Below are 14,385 nucleotides of genomic sequence, written 5' to 3' on the forward strand. Positions count from 1 at the left end.
CAGACGAGGTTGAATATTATATAGCCGGTGACTGCTCGCCGCAAATAGGTACTCAGTAGGGAGATAATAACGCTCCATAACAGGGGTGGAAATAGGAAGCAACATGGAAAAGACAATGGCGGCATCTTCACAGGTTCCCATCACCAACGAGCAACAGCAATCCCACCATGACGATAGCCATTTCCATCTTCCCTTCGTCAGCACCAACCGGGCAAAGGACCATCTCACTAGACAGTACAACGGCAAATGGTCGATAAGAGGGCGATTCCGGCGACCAGCCATAACCACAGACCAGCTTGATGATCGCGTGCGAGAGCTGGAAGATGCCCGCGGCGTATACAGAAAGCGACGGTATCGAAATCCTGATGGCGACAACTCGCACGAGAAGTATCCCGACCTCGACACGTACTACAGCACCAATAAGGAGATCCCTCGTCGGCTCGCTGTGCAGGCGACCCCGGAAGCGCATAATGATACTCGGCCTCGGCATTGGGGTCTGCGCAAGATCAAGGGTCACTCGCCGCTTATTATTCGGTTGGCGGAGTTTTGCTTGAATCCGCTTGGGTATGAGTATGATGACGAAGGGGAAGATTATGACGATGACGAAGATGATGCGATCCCCCATGAGAAGCAGAAGGAGAGGAGGAGTTTGGGCCTGGTGATGACAGATCTTTGTCGACGGACCCTGCATGCCCTGGCGTCGACGGTCTGCACGATACTCCTCGCGTGGGTTATCCAGTTGATGCTCTCTATCCAGATTGTCACCGCGCCATGGACAGATGACGGGTCGAGCGAGCCGTACGCGGAATACGAGAACGTGCAGTGGTACTGGCCTAAACACGCAGTCAATCCGCTCGATCAGGCGCCGAACAACGACAAGCCGCAGTCGCAGGTCGCGAGACTGGCGATCCCTCGCCGCCTGGTGGTCAAAGACGCCGCCACAGGCCGGTGGGTGGCCAAGAAGACCAACGACCTCCGTGATCCGAAGACCGGCCTGCTCCCCCCGTACATTTTCCTCAGTTTCTCGCGGGCGAATTTCCTTGGCAAATCAGACGAGGCCCTGCGGCCTTTTTTCGATCGGGTCGCCGAGAGCCTGCTAGCTCATGAGAACGAGCACAGCCAGGATGAAGTACCGGTGCAGGCGTTCTGGGTGGACGTGTATTGTGTCTCGCACGCAAGCGACGAGCAGAGGACCAGGGATGTCCACACAATCTGTGACGCCGTTCGCTGTGCAAAGCGCGTGTATGTGGTCCTGCCCAATGACGATCCGGAGCACAAGAAAATCTGGGGTGCGCGCATTTGGACCTTGCCGGAGGTTTTACTCGCTGCGGACAGAATTCGATATTGTTTCTCGACTCCACCTGCAGCGGGAGACGTATACGATAGCCAGGTTACCTCAAGACCGCACGAGCTCACATTGACCGATATGCTCGAGAGCTTCTGGCCCGGGACCAGCCCCAAGTCGTGGAAGGAAGACGACGATGACGATGAAGACCGCAGGCTGGAGCAGCAACATGAAGAAGCGATCGACCACCTCATCAACCATTACAGCAACTCCGCCAAACTGAGCGAGTTGCAGCTGTTTACCTGCGCAGTCCAGGCCCTAGCGGAGCGAGCCGAAGGGAAGTCGACCGAGGGCTACACGACGACCGACCTGGCCTACGCCGCCATGGGACTGTTGGCCTATCGAATCGTCCCCAATGCCTCGGACAACGCCTTTCAAGCCATCGCTCGGCTCTCGCTCGTTAACGATAGCAACCGATTGCTCGAACGCCTTGCCTGCCTGTGGCCGCACCCAGCAACGAAGAACGATCAGGAACAGGACCTCATTGTGGCCGGCAGCGAGGAGCTTCTGCGCAATATCGCGGATCGCGATCAATACTCGGTCCATCTCTGGGACATCCAACCCATGTGCGATGTCGTGGGTATCGGGGATGACCCATTCACGCCCACCATTATCCTGGACCGCTGTCGAGCGATCCCCATCCGGTGGAAGGATTTCCCGAAAATCAAATATGTAAAGGACCTCAATGGTTTCCGTGCCACCCTATCGCAGAAAATCGTGTACTGCGGCGCTTGGTTTCTAGCAACAGGATTCGGCCTCTTCGCGTCCGGACTCGCGCTCCTCTTCTCGGTTTTGCCCTACGACAACAACAACACTAGCAGTGACGATCGCGCACCGCGGCGGCAGAACGAAGTCCAGCCGGCCATGTATCTCTTGGGTGTGGCTTTGTTCATGGGCTGTGGATGGGTTATCTCGTGGTTCAGTCCGTGGGCGGTGCGACAGCTCTGCAACGGCGGATACACGGGGGTCTCATGCCATTTGGTCGGGTTTGAAGGCACTATGCCACTGGGAGAGATCGAGAAGGCCATCTGTGGCTTCGACAATCAACGTTTCTCCTATGCTGCCTCGTCGACCATATTCTCCCAAAATCTACGCCATGCCAAGGTACGAGCCGGCAGAGCCCCAGGCGAGGGAGGTTGGGCGGCAGAAGCCAAGCGCCTCGGAGTGCCTCCGGGCCACCGCCTGTTCACCATAGTGGATACAGGGAACTGGACCGTGTCGGTGATTGCTGCTGAACGGCCACCTGTGGTAGCCCTGATCTGTGGCCGCGAGGGCGGTATGCTCCGGGCCCTTCTGTGCAGCTGGCGCTTCGAGAACAACTGTCTGTACCGCGAGTGTGTGGTGCGCATGCGGAGCTCACTGGAGCACCTGGCCACGCCGAATGACTGGCTGAAGGTCAGCTTGGCTTGCCAGGGCGATGTGGCTCGCACACGAGTGAATCACCGAAGCTTGGAGAAGCACCAACCGCCTGCGCCCTCTCCTCAGGTTGCTGTTTGGGCGTCAGGATAGTCGCTATGTCGTATCTTCCTATTATGTTGATGTATAATATCATAATGCTTGCATGGTTATATAGTCACTGCGTTGCTGAGTTTTAAACACAAACGGACGAAGAAAATGGCGTACCATATACATTCCCGTCCATGTCGATTACACCCGACTACAGTGGGGTGCAACAAGTATTCGACCACCTTACCTTACCGCCTACTATAAGATTACAGCCAGGAAATGCGAAATCGAAGAATATACGGTAAAATCTAATGGAATAGGGTTGTATCGGCGGGGTTGAGCCAAGATAGCATGCTCGCGATCTGACTGGTCAAATCAAGATTTCAGGAAGTTGTGTAAATCCTTTACCGCAGGCGGTAAGACGATCTGACAAATGCTGAAAGTCACTCGTCAGGTGATAGGGAGCTAGCCAGGTGGCTGGCTACGGTATCTGTAGTTGGCGCCATTCTTTCTGTATCTACAGGCCCGAGCGACGAGTATCCCAACTGCTGACGATAGGTTTTCCAAGATCTTAAGAGCCCCGACAGTCTTGTGCCGCCTTACCTTACATACGAAAGCTTTGCACATTGTCCAGAAGGTCAACATTTTGGAGTCAGGTTATCTTTCGAGGCGATTGCGCACAATGCAACGTTCCTGTTACACTTGTCGCCGGCGGCATGTCGAATGCATGATGGCCCAGCCGCCCTGCAAGAAATGCAAAAAGGCTGGGCTAGAATGTTTCGAGAAAAGGCCTCTTAGATGGGCCGAGGGTGCGACCTATCGAGGGAAAATGGGCACGTTGTCAGCCAAGAATGCATCGGTTCCTTCTACAGCAGCAAGGGGGAACTCCATAACCACGTTGAAAACAGGAGGCCAAACTCTTACTAAGTCTAGAAATCAGTCAACCATAGTTGGTACTGATCCCAAGGGTAATTTTAGTTCTTTTACATGCCATGACGGTGCTCTTGTTGGGGCCCCTCAGTGGGATGTGTCTGTAAATAACGAGACCATCACTAATGGAATCGCCATGGATGATGCAGAAGCCTCGGAACCCACCAGGCTCAGCATACCGTCCAGCCTGGATGATCCGTCCATCATTGGCCTAGAACGAACCTCTAGGTATTATCTATATTATTGTAAGTCTGGTATCGTTCAAGTTGCTTTAAGGACTGTGCCTGAGCAATCTCTGACGCTGACGCAGATAGCAAATGTGTATGCAAGCTGTTCATCATGTATGACAGCAACAGGAACCCTCTAAGAAATTTAATACCTGCTGCTCTGGGCCATCCTGTCCTGTTAATGTCCATTCTTGCTCTTTCAGCGCGACACAAGGCAAATGCAGCTCGAGCGTTCTATCAATCTGAATTAGCAATACATTCCGGACTTGGATTGCAAGATGACAGGTACAATGCTCTTCACTTCAAATACAATGCGATACAGGGACTCTCAAGGGCGGTAGGAACTGCAAGGCCATCCCAGCAAGATATAATAGTTGTCAGCGCGTTCCTCCTGATCTTTCTCGATCTCCTGGAGTCAGGAAGCGACAAGTGGAACTTTCATCTGGAAGGCATCAAGAGTTTAATCGCCCAAATTCCACCATCTTCGCAAGATATGGGAACCACCATCCAAGGATTACGCGACTTCATCCGCAGACAGATTTACTTGTACGTATGCTGATGATGAAACCTTGACCAATAGTACATGCTGACGAACGTAACCGCCTCAGGATCGACACGCTCGGAGCGACATGTACACGTCCTCGGCTACTCTCCTGTTCAAGTATTCCATCACAGTCTGCCACGCCTCTCGAAATGAGTGTTGACAGAGCGTTCCTGGGATGCCCTGAACAAATATTAGGCGCTCTACGCGTCTTTTCAACTTCGAGGGACATTTTTATAAGGTCAGAGCGCTCTGACACGGTTGACTTGTATCCGTACGTGCAGGAAGTAAGGATGATGCTTGACTCTACGCAGAGTTTTGACTGCCACGCCTGGGTCTCAGGTGTACCCCAGCCTCATTCGTTGACCCAGCCCCTTGAAATGCTCGACGAGGTGGCGCAGTCATATAAGTTTGGCGCTCTGATATATGGCAGACGCGTTCTCGATGCTCTGACTGGAGACACGAGTTCGCAACACGATCTCGTTTGTGACTTGATCCGTGCAATTGGCGCTCTTAGGAGCAATGATTCCCTGTTCAAGTGCATCCTGTGGCCCTTGTTTGTTGCAGGATTGGAATCCCAACATGAAGCTCAGAGACGCTTCGTGACTAGTTGTCTTGAAAAGTTTTGGTTTGAGACCAAATGCTTAAATGTGGTTAATGCTGGGTTTATTCTGCGAAGGTTCTGGAAGCGGGAAGATTCCGGAGACATATCCTCATCCCAGTGGATATTCAATATAGGTCAGCTGGAAGGTGACTGGCTCCTTATATAGGTGTTCTGAATCCTCTATTTATCTTCATGGCAATATGATATAGCTAGTATGGTCCGGACATGATCAAGGGATAGGCCTTTATCTCACTGCTCATCAGGGTGCTGGCCACTATTTCCTCATAACATTGATTATCTTTTTTGTATGACACCAAGGCTTGATTTCTTCCTCCTTCTGGATGACGCTGGAGAAGAACGTGCGCCACTCCCGCGGCGGGTGCGCCTCTTGCACCTGGGCGCGAGTTGTATCATGAATCAACTTGCCAAAGTCCTTGACGTATGGGTGTGCCCCGACGTTATCGTAGATTGTGGCAAGCTGGATGAGCTGGCCGATATACGTGATTGTCCCATGAACTCCGATATCCTGGTGTCGGATGATAGCCTCAGCAACCGCTTCTGCCTGGTCTGAGGTAGCGCCAAAACCATCGAGGACATCCAGAGCCTTGATACCACCGTAGATATCAAAGGACATCCGAGTTGCAGTGAGGTTGTGCTCAGCCGTACCGATGTCGTGCAGCAAACAGGTCAAGGCCCAGGTACTGGGGCTAAGCGCACTGGCTTGCTTAGGGAACTGCTGCTTGGTGATAGCCATTCCTAGAGCCGGTGAGTGGATTAGAGAACCTCAATGCGCAGTTCTACATACCGTAGTAGTAAACTCTCATGGAGTGGTTGAATGTCTCAATGGGAAGAGCGGTCTTTGCATATCTCAAAGTTTTCTCGACAATGGGGTCCTCAATTGGAAATTTGATCTCATCGATCGACAGGGCTTCCGGTACGTCGATGAAGGGTTTATCACCAAAGATGGCGCCAGCATTAGCAGGCATGCTGGTCCAGCCATTGACTTGAACGTCGTTTTGACACATGTTGGGAGACGGCTTAGATAGAGTATGAAAATTGACTTCAACCAAGCGCAAGTCTTATGACAGCAAGTACTGGGCAGTAGGCGAGAATGGATCCAACGGTCATTATATAGCCATTCGCCAACCCCCTGGATAATGGTTGAGCCGATTTAATTTGATTTGTAATGTTGACCAAACTAAGAGACCGAACGCCATCCAGTACAGGCAGTACTGAGTATGCTACTATTATTCTCATGATTTTCTCAGACCTGATTATTGCCGTCGGACTTGAGGGAGAATCATAAACTTCTCATAATCTGATGTTACCTAAATAGGAAGTCTTTTGGAGTGGGCCTCATTGATTCTTCAGCCCCACGTCATAGCCCCACGTCATAGCCCCACGTCATGGTGCTAAGACTCTGGCTCGTGCGCACATCAACTCGCTTAACTTATGAGTACGGTCTTACTAAGACTACCATCATCACAACTGGCAGAACCATCTAACCAATATACCGGATTGGTAATACCACTACCCAGCTAGTAGGGTCACCGCTAGAGGGTGGATCTAGAACGGGCGAAATGACCGCCGCCTCTACGGTGCTTGGCCATGTACACATATGAAAGGCAGGTGTAATAATTCCCACAATACTTGTAAAGATACCACTTATCTCTAGGACGCTGCTAGTCAAGAAGGAGACTATCAGCAAATAGAAAATATCAAAATTCTGTTGTTAGCATCAGCAGTTTTGTCAGAAGTTCGGTATTCAACTAGTATTTGTATGCCGAGATAACCGTCTGAAAGGGTTCGATCTTCTCAATCTAGTGGCTATCTAGGTGATCTGTAACAACGATATGGAGCGAACATGAAGCCATCCAAATCACCATCTCATAGATCACCTCACCTCGATCCAGATATCCGAAGACCACCTAGACGAGTCCTTCAGATAAAGAGATCCACATAGATCAAGGTGACTCGTGACATATGGAGCACCACGTCAGCTTCTTAATTTTAGTTTCTCTCCCTTCCAACCACCGCCTATGAGAGCTAGCTGTATTAGAAATCCGTTTAGAGTCTCCAACACTGTATTTAAAACCATCACCTCGGGCCTGCATTTGGAGAAGCGTGCTTGCAAATCTGCACCCAAGTCGGGCATATCAAAGAAGACATCAAAAATCTTTCGCAATGCAGGCAATTCGTGTGGGTTCGGCTCCTTCATCTACCGCTCCGTATTCATCCTCGAATCCGGCACCGTCGTCAGCCTTGTATCTCGATCAAAACGTGCCTATTCCAAAGCTGTCAAAAAAAGACGAACTCATTGTCCGTGTCAAGGCTACAACGGTGATTCGTGACATGTTGACGTGGCCCGAAACCTATCGTCAAGGGCATGCCATACTCGGAAACGACCTGTCGGGTATTGTCGCGGAGGTTTGTTCGGAGGATTGCAAGTTCAGACTGGGAGATGAGATTTTCGGAATGGCGAATGTGAATCGTGCATCTGCATGGGCCGAGTACTGCATCGTGGAGGAGAATGAGGTTGCGTTGAAACCAAAAAGTCTGTCCTGGGAACAAGCCGCGGCTATTCCCCTTAGTGCACAGACAGCGTACGAGGCCTTATTTGACCATGCGAGTGTTCCTGTACCGTCTGTTGAGGATGCAGCGAGAAACAGATCTCGAACCTCCGGCGAAGGACAGCACCGGCTTTTGATCACCGGTGCCGCTGGGGCAGTTGGAGTCTATCTTGTCCAGCTGGCTTTCCTTGCTGGACTCCACGTTGTGGCTGCCACGAGTTCGAATACTCGCAACGCAGAGTTCCTTCGAGGGCTCGGTGCTCACGAGACTGTCGAGTACGGCATGTTGGAGAGTCACAACGGTGCTTACGACATCATTATTGATACAGTTGGAGGTAGCGTGTTGGCCAAGTGCTGGAAATATGTGAAAGAAAACGGCACGCTTTTATCCGTGGATTCGGCGAGCTACAAGTTTGCCGAGGATCATGAAAAGCGTGGTATACGTAGGGAGGGCGTCCGCGCTTTATTCTTTATTGTCGAAGGAAGCAGCAAAGCTTTGCACTATTTGGCTGAACTTGCGGACTCGGGTTTTGTACGTCCTTTCGTTGCTGGGACGTATCCCCTTGAAAAAGCACAAGAGGCGTACGACATTGCCAACGGAAGGCATCCTGGGCGTGGAAAGATCGTTCTTACCATCTGAACAGACGGATGGCCATACGACATTTGTCCACTGAAGACCAAACGCGAGTCCCTCAATGTACCTATTCCGCCAGCTCCATTTGTTGAGGAATTAGAGATTATACGCAAACATTGATGGTACTGATTACTAAAACCTTCACAAGTGCAACGGCCGTGTAAAACTAGGCTGGATTGGTGTAACTGTTGAATAACAATCTAAGTGGTGCTTAACTGCACTGATTTTTCTTTGACTGAGATCTACTGGTCTGATAGGAAATGTAGTCATCAATATGACACGCAGCAGGTGCTTCGAGGTCAGAGAGCCAAGTAAATATAACCCTCTTCAGTGACAGGCGCACTCCTTAACGTCGTCTCAATCTATTATAGATGTCTTCAATCTCATTGCCCGTCAGTTGTTCCACACGCTCATGTGAAAGTCCGTCATCCATCAGGTCTCTTTTTGCCGAGTCCCCGCTAGTGTCCGCCAACTCTTCAGTAGCTAGTTCAACTGGACTTAGTTAGAAAGAACATATCTGCAGTCCATATTTAGAATTTAGTCTCACCATGACAATGCACAGCCGCTGTCTTTCCGCTGGACATAGCGTGGGGAACATTGGTGCTGTTGTCACTGTTGGCATCACCAATGCCCCACACTCCTTTAACAGTTGTTCGCAGACCGCGAGCTGTTGTGTTGATTTTGCTTCCCAAAAACCCTACACCTAGCTGGCTCGGCAGCTCGGAAGCTTGTAAGGTTGCGTAGTTTGTAATGAAAGCACCCCGTTCCTCGAAGGTTTCATCCGTGAAATAGACTCGGAACTTGTCGAACTCTTCACGACTCGCCTGAGTCTGGGTGACACTCCCGTCCTGGACGCGTGTGATATTCTGGATCGGCTTGTCGATAGTTGTGACATTGTATGCCTTAAATACTGCTTCCCAATTCGGATCCTTGCTGACAATGCGCGCGAGTTGGCCAGGATTGTTGGTACCGTTGGAATAGACTCGTATATCCTTGTTGAGCGTTGGATGCAGTTCTCGGACGCTATCATAGGCATCTGATAGGTTTCCGAGGACGCCTATTGGCTGGTCGCGGTGCTCGAAGCCATCACACCACGGGCACCAGAAAATACCCTTGCCAAAGGCGTCACGGAGCCCGGGGACATTGGGAAGGTCATCTTTCAGTCCGCTACCCAAGATCACCTTGCGGGCTGTAAACGCTGTGCCATTGGCCAGTGTAGCACTGAAGCTGTTGTTGATAGGCTGAATGTTTGTAACCTTTTGATCCACAAAGGTTGTCACGTTGTAAAAGGATATTTGCTTCCTTGCTTCGGCTCGGAAGTCGGCGGGCACAACATCTGATTGAGTGTGAACCAGGGCCGTAGGCAAGGAGGATGTAGTTATAACAGATACATACGGTCGTTACCAATGACATCATGCATATGCCTTGTGGGATTGTTCCGGTACTCTCCGGAGTCGAACAATATTACTTTTCTCATGACACGCGACAATGCACTGGCTGCACTGAGGCCAGAAGGTCCACCGCCAACCACAATCACATCATACTGCGTCTGATTGGCCTGCCCTAAGCAGGCAGTCAAGAAAGTAAATAAGGCGAAAAGTGCCCTCGAACCAAAGACAAACATTGTCATTGGCCGTGCATCAACCAGAGACCGGTGGCTCCAGATGGTATCGAAGAAGGAGCAAAAGCATGAAATGAAGATGAAGAGAAGCAAGCAAAGACTGAGAAATGAAGCAGAAGTGCCGTATATATATCTGAGGAGTATAGTGTTTTGACGTCATTGACTTAGTTTCAAAACAACAGCGATGGAACACTATGCAATGAACGTTGCACCGTGAGGTCACATATCATACAATGCAATTCAAATCGTAGCAGGAATAACTTGGCTGCAATAGTTACTAAGCATACTAACTTATAACTATGTCGCGGCAGAGACGATGGAATTAGAACCAAATAACGACGTCATAGTTGGTGATAAACTGTATGAACCAGCCGTAGTTCGAGTGGAGATACTCAGCTTGAAGGCCTCATGAGAGTCATCTTGCACCACTTCGCAGAGCAGGGCTTCTCGAAAAGTCCTTTAACATTCCGAGACCGCCGTATCTCACCTCGGTCTCTCCGACAGGTTGGTCGCAACACGGAACGGCGATGCGAAGTGGGAAGTAATGCATGTTGTCCTGCGAAGAAGAATTCTCCAATGAAACCATCAGTTAATAATAGGACGAGTCGACAGTCGTACCTGCATGTCCGCAGAGGAGCTGAAGCAGATTGCAGACCTGGCTCAACACCGAGGCTGCTACGTTCTCGTCCATGAGATGTACGCGCAGCTCATGTATTTCGACTGTTTGCCCGGGTGCACCTCCTAGGCCCCCAAGTTATAAGTGTCGGCTCCAGATAGATGTTGGACACGACCCGCCAATAGTGAGGGTGTCGCGTTCAGCCCGCCCTCCACTGGGGCTTCAAACAGTACATTTCATTAAGGTACGATGCAAGGCGGGAGCACAATCAATGCCGTTGAAGCTGGCAGACTGTCCGTAATATTATCTGTGTAATTGTTGAGAGTTGTCTTATACTTTATTGAACAGTCAGGTTGAACGTCAGAATTCTCAAGAACATCAAAGCATGTTCATTATAGCAGTCCCCTTTCCATGCAGCAGCCCACGCATGTTACAGGTAATGTTAGCCTCTGGCAATAGCAACATCGAGGCTTGGTTGAGAAAAAATGGCAGTGAAATTTAGAAGTATATTTTAGTAATAAAGGCTTGTACTAAAGGGTTTAACCTCTATCACTAGAGCTCCAGAGGGTCTGCACCACCCTAGCCAACCATCAACTATACCCCTAAACACCATTTAGGGTTAGAGTTCATTCCACGCATTGCCTATTGATTGGACCGGGTCTCAAGCAAAGCCAGTGCTGACCACCCAGCTCACGTCGTTGTTGAAGGAGGTGGTGCCGTCAAACGTGTGAACACCGCCATTGCTGGCGGCGTAGAGCACGTTGTTGTAGTGGCGGAAATAGCGGGTGGGAAAGTTCCAGGACCGAACCGAATTGCCCTGGCCGTTGAGGCCGGCTTGCGGACAGAACGTGGCGTCTTCGTGGAACTGCTTCGTGCCGTCGTTGGCGTTGAGCTGGAGCACGAAACCGTAGTGCCGTAAGAAGCTGCCGGGTGTGTCTTTGGACTCAAACGAGAAGCAGCCGCTGTTGGCAAAGCCGGTGCGAACCGTCCAGCTGGCCTGCTGTTTGAGGGTGGTGGAGCTGGACGATGAGACAACCTGGGTATTGACGGTAGAGCCGTTGTGTGCAATGTAGCGCGTTGTGTAGCCGGGTGTGGTGGCCCGCAGCGAGATCGAGGAACCGACAGTGAGCTTAGGGCCATCGGTTAGCGACGTCACAGCGTATTTGGCTGCTACAATGTTGGCCTGCACCGAGTTCTCGGTGGCGTCGGACGGATAGCCGGAGGTCATCACGCCCTCATAGAATGTGCCCTGGGCGCCGTTGCTGTTGTCACCGCCGATGCCAAGAATGATGGCGCCCTCTTTGCTCATTGGATTATAGCCAGACACGCTTGGGCGCGCACCGCTGTAGAACGTCGATAGTGAGCCGGACGCAGCGTCGGCACCGCGGATTGCCCACTGGTTTGGCTTCCCCTTGACAACCGCAGTGAGGAACCGGTTGGAGATTGATGGGTCGCCAGGGTTGTTCTTAGGGTTAGAGCCAGAGAACAGGCCGTTCTCAAGATCGGCCATGATCCATGGGCCGCTGCCGGAGCCTGTGCCCCAGATAGTGTTGTCACCAAAGTAGATGGCCTCCATGTGGCCGTTGCCTGTATCGCGATTGTTGGTCTCGGCGTTGCCATAGTCAAAGCAGCAGGCATCGTTGTAGTGAGTCCCGTCAAGGACTGCGTACATGCCCTCCGGTGCGTCGCCTGTAGCTATGCCGCTGACAGCGTTGTTGCGGTAGCCGGTGCCAGGCGAGATGAAGACACCGTACGCCTTCTGACCGTTCAGCGTGACCGGTGCGCCAATTGCGCTGGCCAGGTTGTCGTAGCCATTGGATTCCGGGCCACTGAAGCCACCCGGCGGAGCCTGGGTGAGGTGATTACCGCGGCCGGACTGGTCATAGATGATTGTGATGAGGCAGGTAGTGCCGGCACAGAAGGAGTCTTGCGCGGAGGCATTCGCGACACCACCAGCAGAACGAGGCGCAATGTCCACTGTGGCACCATCAGAGCCGCGCTTTACCTGGTAGAGTGGGCCACTGTAGGCGCTGTACAGGGCGCGAGTGGTGCTGTGGGCGGCGACACAGGGCGTGCCACCAGAGGAGTAGATGTCGCAGGGCCCAGCAGCGACAAGGGATCCTGTGGCAACAAGGCCAATAGCCAGCACGCTGGCACGTTCAATGCTTAGTTGTGGGAACATGTTTGGTCACCTTTGGTGGGGAACAGGTGGATAAGCACGCCTGTGTGTCTTAAGATCAGCAATGAGATGCTGAAACGGCCACTGAAGTAGAACAGGTGTGTTGTTGGGTTGTAAGCTATCAAGTCCCCCTTTTATAATATTCATCCAATCCATCACACTGTCTATCTTCTAGATTAAGAGTCACATGCAGTTGTAAAGTGGCGTGAAATTCCCTCCAATAATTATAGCTAGACGATACATTATGTGCATGATAGTATAACCTAGTGAATTTTAGTCTGCAGAAGCTCGGTTAATACTGGAAGTAGATCTAACATCAAATTAAGCGACAGTATTCTAAAACTATATGAAAATTAAGGCTATCACTAAGTAAATAAGCGATCTAACTAATAAGGCACGAGAAGTACACAGATTAGATTATGGTGCTATATAACAGGCCTATCCTCTAATAAAGTTCAATAAGTCCTCGAAGACAGAAAGGATCATCAGTCCATAATATAATACTCATCTGGAAACGCAGTTCAAACCAGTGCGGTCGTCTTGCCCAAGATATTGCACGGAGTTCAGGCTAAGAAGAATTGTGATGAGATGGAGCTTTACACTAAAAGCCGGTGGACTGATACTGGAAAGGGTTTGCCGAACTTTTGACGAATTGTCTTGCTAAGAATAGCATTATAAAAGAGGACAGACTACAGCTTCAAGTGGAGCTGGAGACGGCTTAGAATTATAATTTTTGGTGCCTTAATGCTTCGTAAAGCTTCGATTGTTGTGTACGTGGGAGGCGGGGAAAATCTGCCCGCACTAATGGGGCTAAGTAGTTTGTATGTAGATCAGTCCCAGTTGCGGGGAAATTGAAGACTTTTTGACCCGTTAGGATTCAGCTAGACGGAATGTTTTGTTTCCACCTCTGGTGCTCGACAGAAGCAGTTTAATGCGTGTCACGAGGCCCTGTTCATGCAATACTGAGGCATTTCGACCGGTTTATCTGGACCGTTTTGAACGTACCCCGCATAATGGTAGGTGACATTAGAGGCATAATTCCATATATGCGTCTGGGTCTAACCATGCAGCTTGTGCCACCGGACTTTTTCCATTTTTCCTCGACAGGAGACAATTAGCCGAAGCAACTAGCGCACTTGGATATCACAGACTACTAGAGTACTGAACTGGGAACAGATTGACCTAGCCAGCGTACGAGTGTGCATGAAACTTAATCGGTAGAGGCGCGAGCGAATCTCGTCCACTCTTGGGGATGCGGGGCCCCGGACGAGAGGTAAGACAATTCACAGGCAAGCCAGCCACCAAATTGCGATCGGCCCAAGGCGTCTCTTCATCAGTTGAACTACGCATAGTGCCACCAATTAGAAATCCAAATTTGACTGAGCAAAAGAAGGGTATGTTATGAGCTGTCCTCGCTATTAAACTGGCATATTTTATCGATCCGGGATGCTTCATGTCTATTTCAAGCACCGCTCTCAACGGTACAGGACCGCGTCCGTGGCCACCTACATTGCCCAGATGCTGGTGCCAACAATTGTAGACTGACGACAATTGAGGGGAATGCTCGATAGTGTTCGCGGATACGCTTGGATTGGCTTCGAGACGGAATATGGTCAGGGAAATAGCCAATTATCTATTGTCAAACTGTTAGGTTGTCTGCGAACTTGATTTC

General features: G+C 50.7%; 5 protein-coding genes across 5 annotated transcripts; 2 read left to right on the forward strand and 3 right to left on the reverse strand.

Annotated features, from left to right (window-relative positions):
* Positions 1–103: 103 nt before the first annotated feature.
* On the forward strand, positions 104–2,854 carry Aud_003903 (uncharacterized protein; the record flags this gene model as incomplete). The annotated part of the gene is made up of 1 exon (XM_043288850.1): positions 104–2,854. The coding sequence occupies one exon, from the start codon at positions 104–106 to the stop codon at positions 2,852–2,854; it is 2,751 nt and encodes a 916-aa protein (XP_043144785.1).
* Positions 2,855–5,367: 2,513 nt separating this feature from the next.
* Positions 5,368–6,118, reverse strand: Aud_003904 (putative cyanamide hydratase; the record flags this gene model as incomplete). Its single annotated transcript, XM_043288851.1, has 2 exons — positions 5,368–5,849; positions 5,899–6,118. The coding sequence occupies 2 exons, from the start codon at positions 6,116–6,118 to the stop codon at positions 5,368–5,370; spliced, it is 702 nt and encodes a 233-aa protein (XP_043144786.1).
* Positions 6,119–7,277: 1,159 nt separating this feature from the next.
* On the forward strand, positions 7,278–8,303 carry Aud_003905 (NADP-dependent oxidoreductase; the record flags this gene model as incomplete). Its single annotated transcript, XM_043288852.1, has 1 exon — positions 7,278–8,303. One exon carries the CDS (start codon positions 7,278–7,280, stop codon positions 8,301–8,303), a length of 1,026 nt encoding a protein of 341 aa, XP_043144787.1.
* Positions 8,304–8,643: 340 nt separating this feature from the next.
* Positions 8,644–9,921, reverse strand: Aud_003906 (NAD(P)/FAD-dependent oxidoreductase; the record flags this gene model as incomplete). The annotated part of the gene is made up of 3 exons (XM_043288853.1): positions 8,644–8,789; positions 8,845–9,633; positions 9,693–9,921. The coding sequence occupies 3 exons, from the start codon at positions 9,919–9,921 to the stop codon at positions 8,644–8,646; spliced, it is 1,164 nt and encodes a 387-aa protein (XP_043144788.1).
* Positions 9,922–11,195: 1,274 nt separating this feature from the next.
* On the reverse strand, positions 11,196–12,716 carry Aud_003907 (alpha-L-arabinofuranosidase B; the record flags this gene model as incomplete). The annotated part of the gene is made up of 1 exon (XM_043288854.1): positions 11,196–12,716. The coding sequence occupies one exon, from the start codon at positions 12,714–12,716 to the stop codon at positions 11,196–11,198; it is 1,521 nt and encodes a 506-aa protein (XP_043144789.1).
* Positions 12,717–14,385: the final 1,669 nt, after the last annotated feature.

The sequence above is a fragment of the Aspergillus udagawae genome, assembly GCF_001078395.1.
Source record: "Aspergillus udagawae IFM 46973 DNA, scaffold_3, whole genome shotgun sequence".
In the NCBI taxonomy this organism is placed as follows: domain Eukaryota; kingdom Fungi; phylum Ascomycota; class Eurotiomycetes; order Eurotiales; family Aspergillaceae; genus Aspergillus; species Aspergillus udagawae.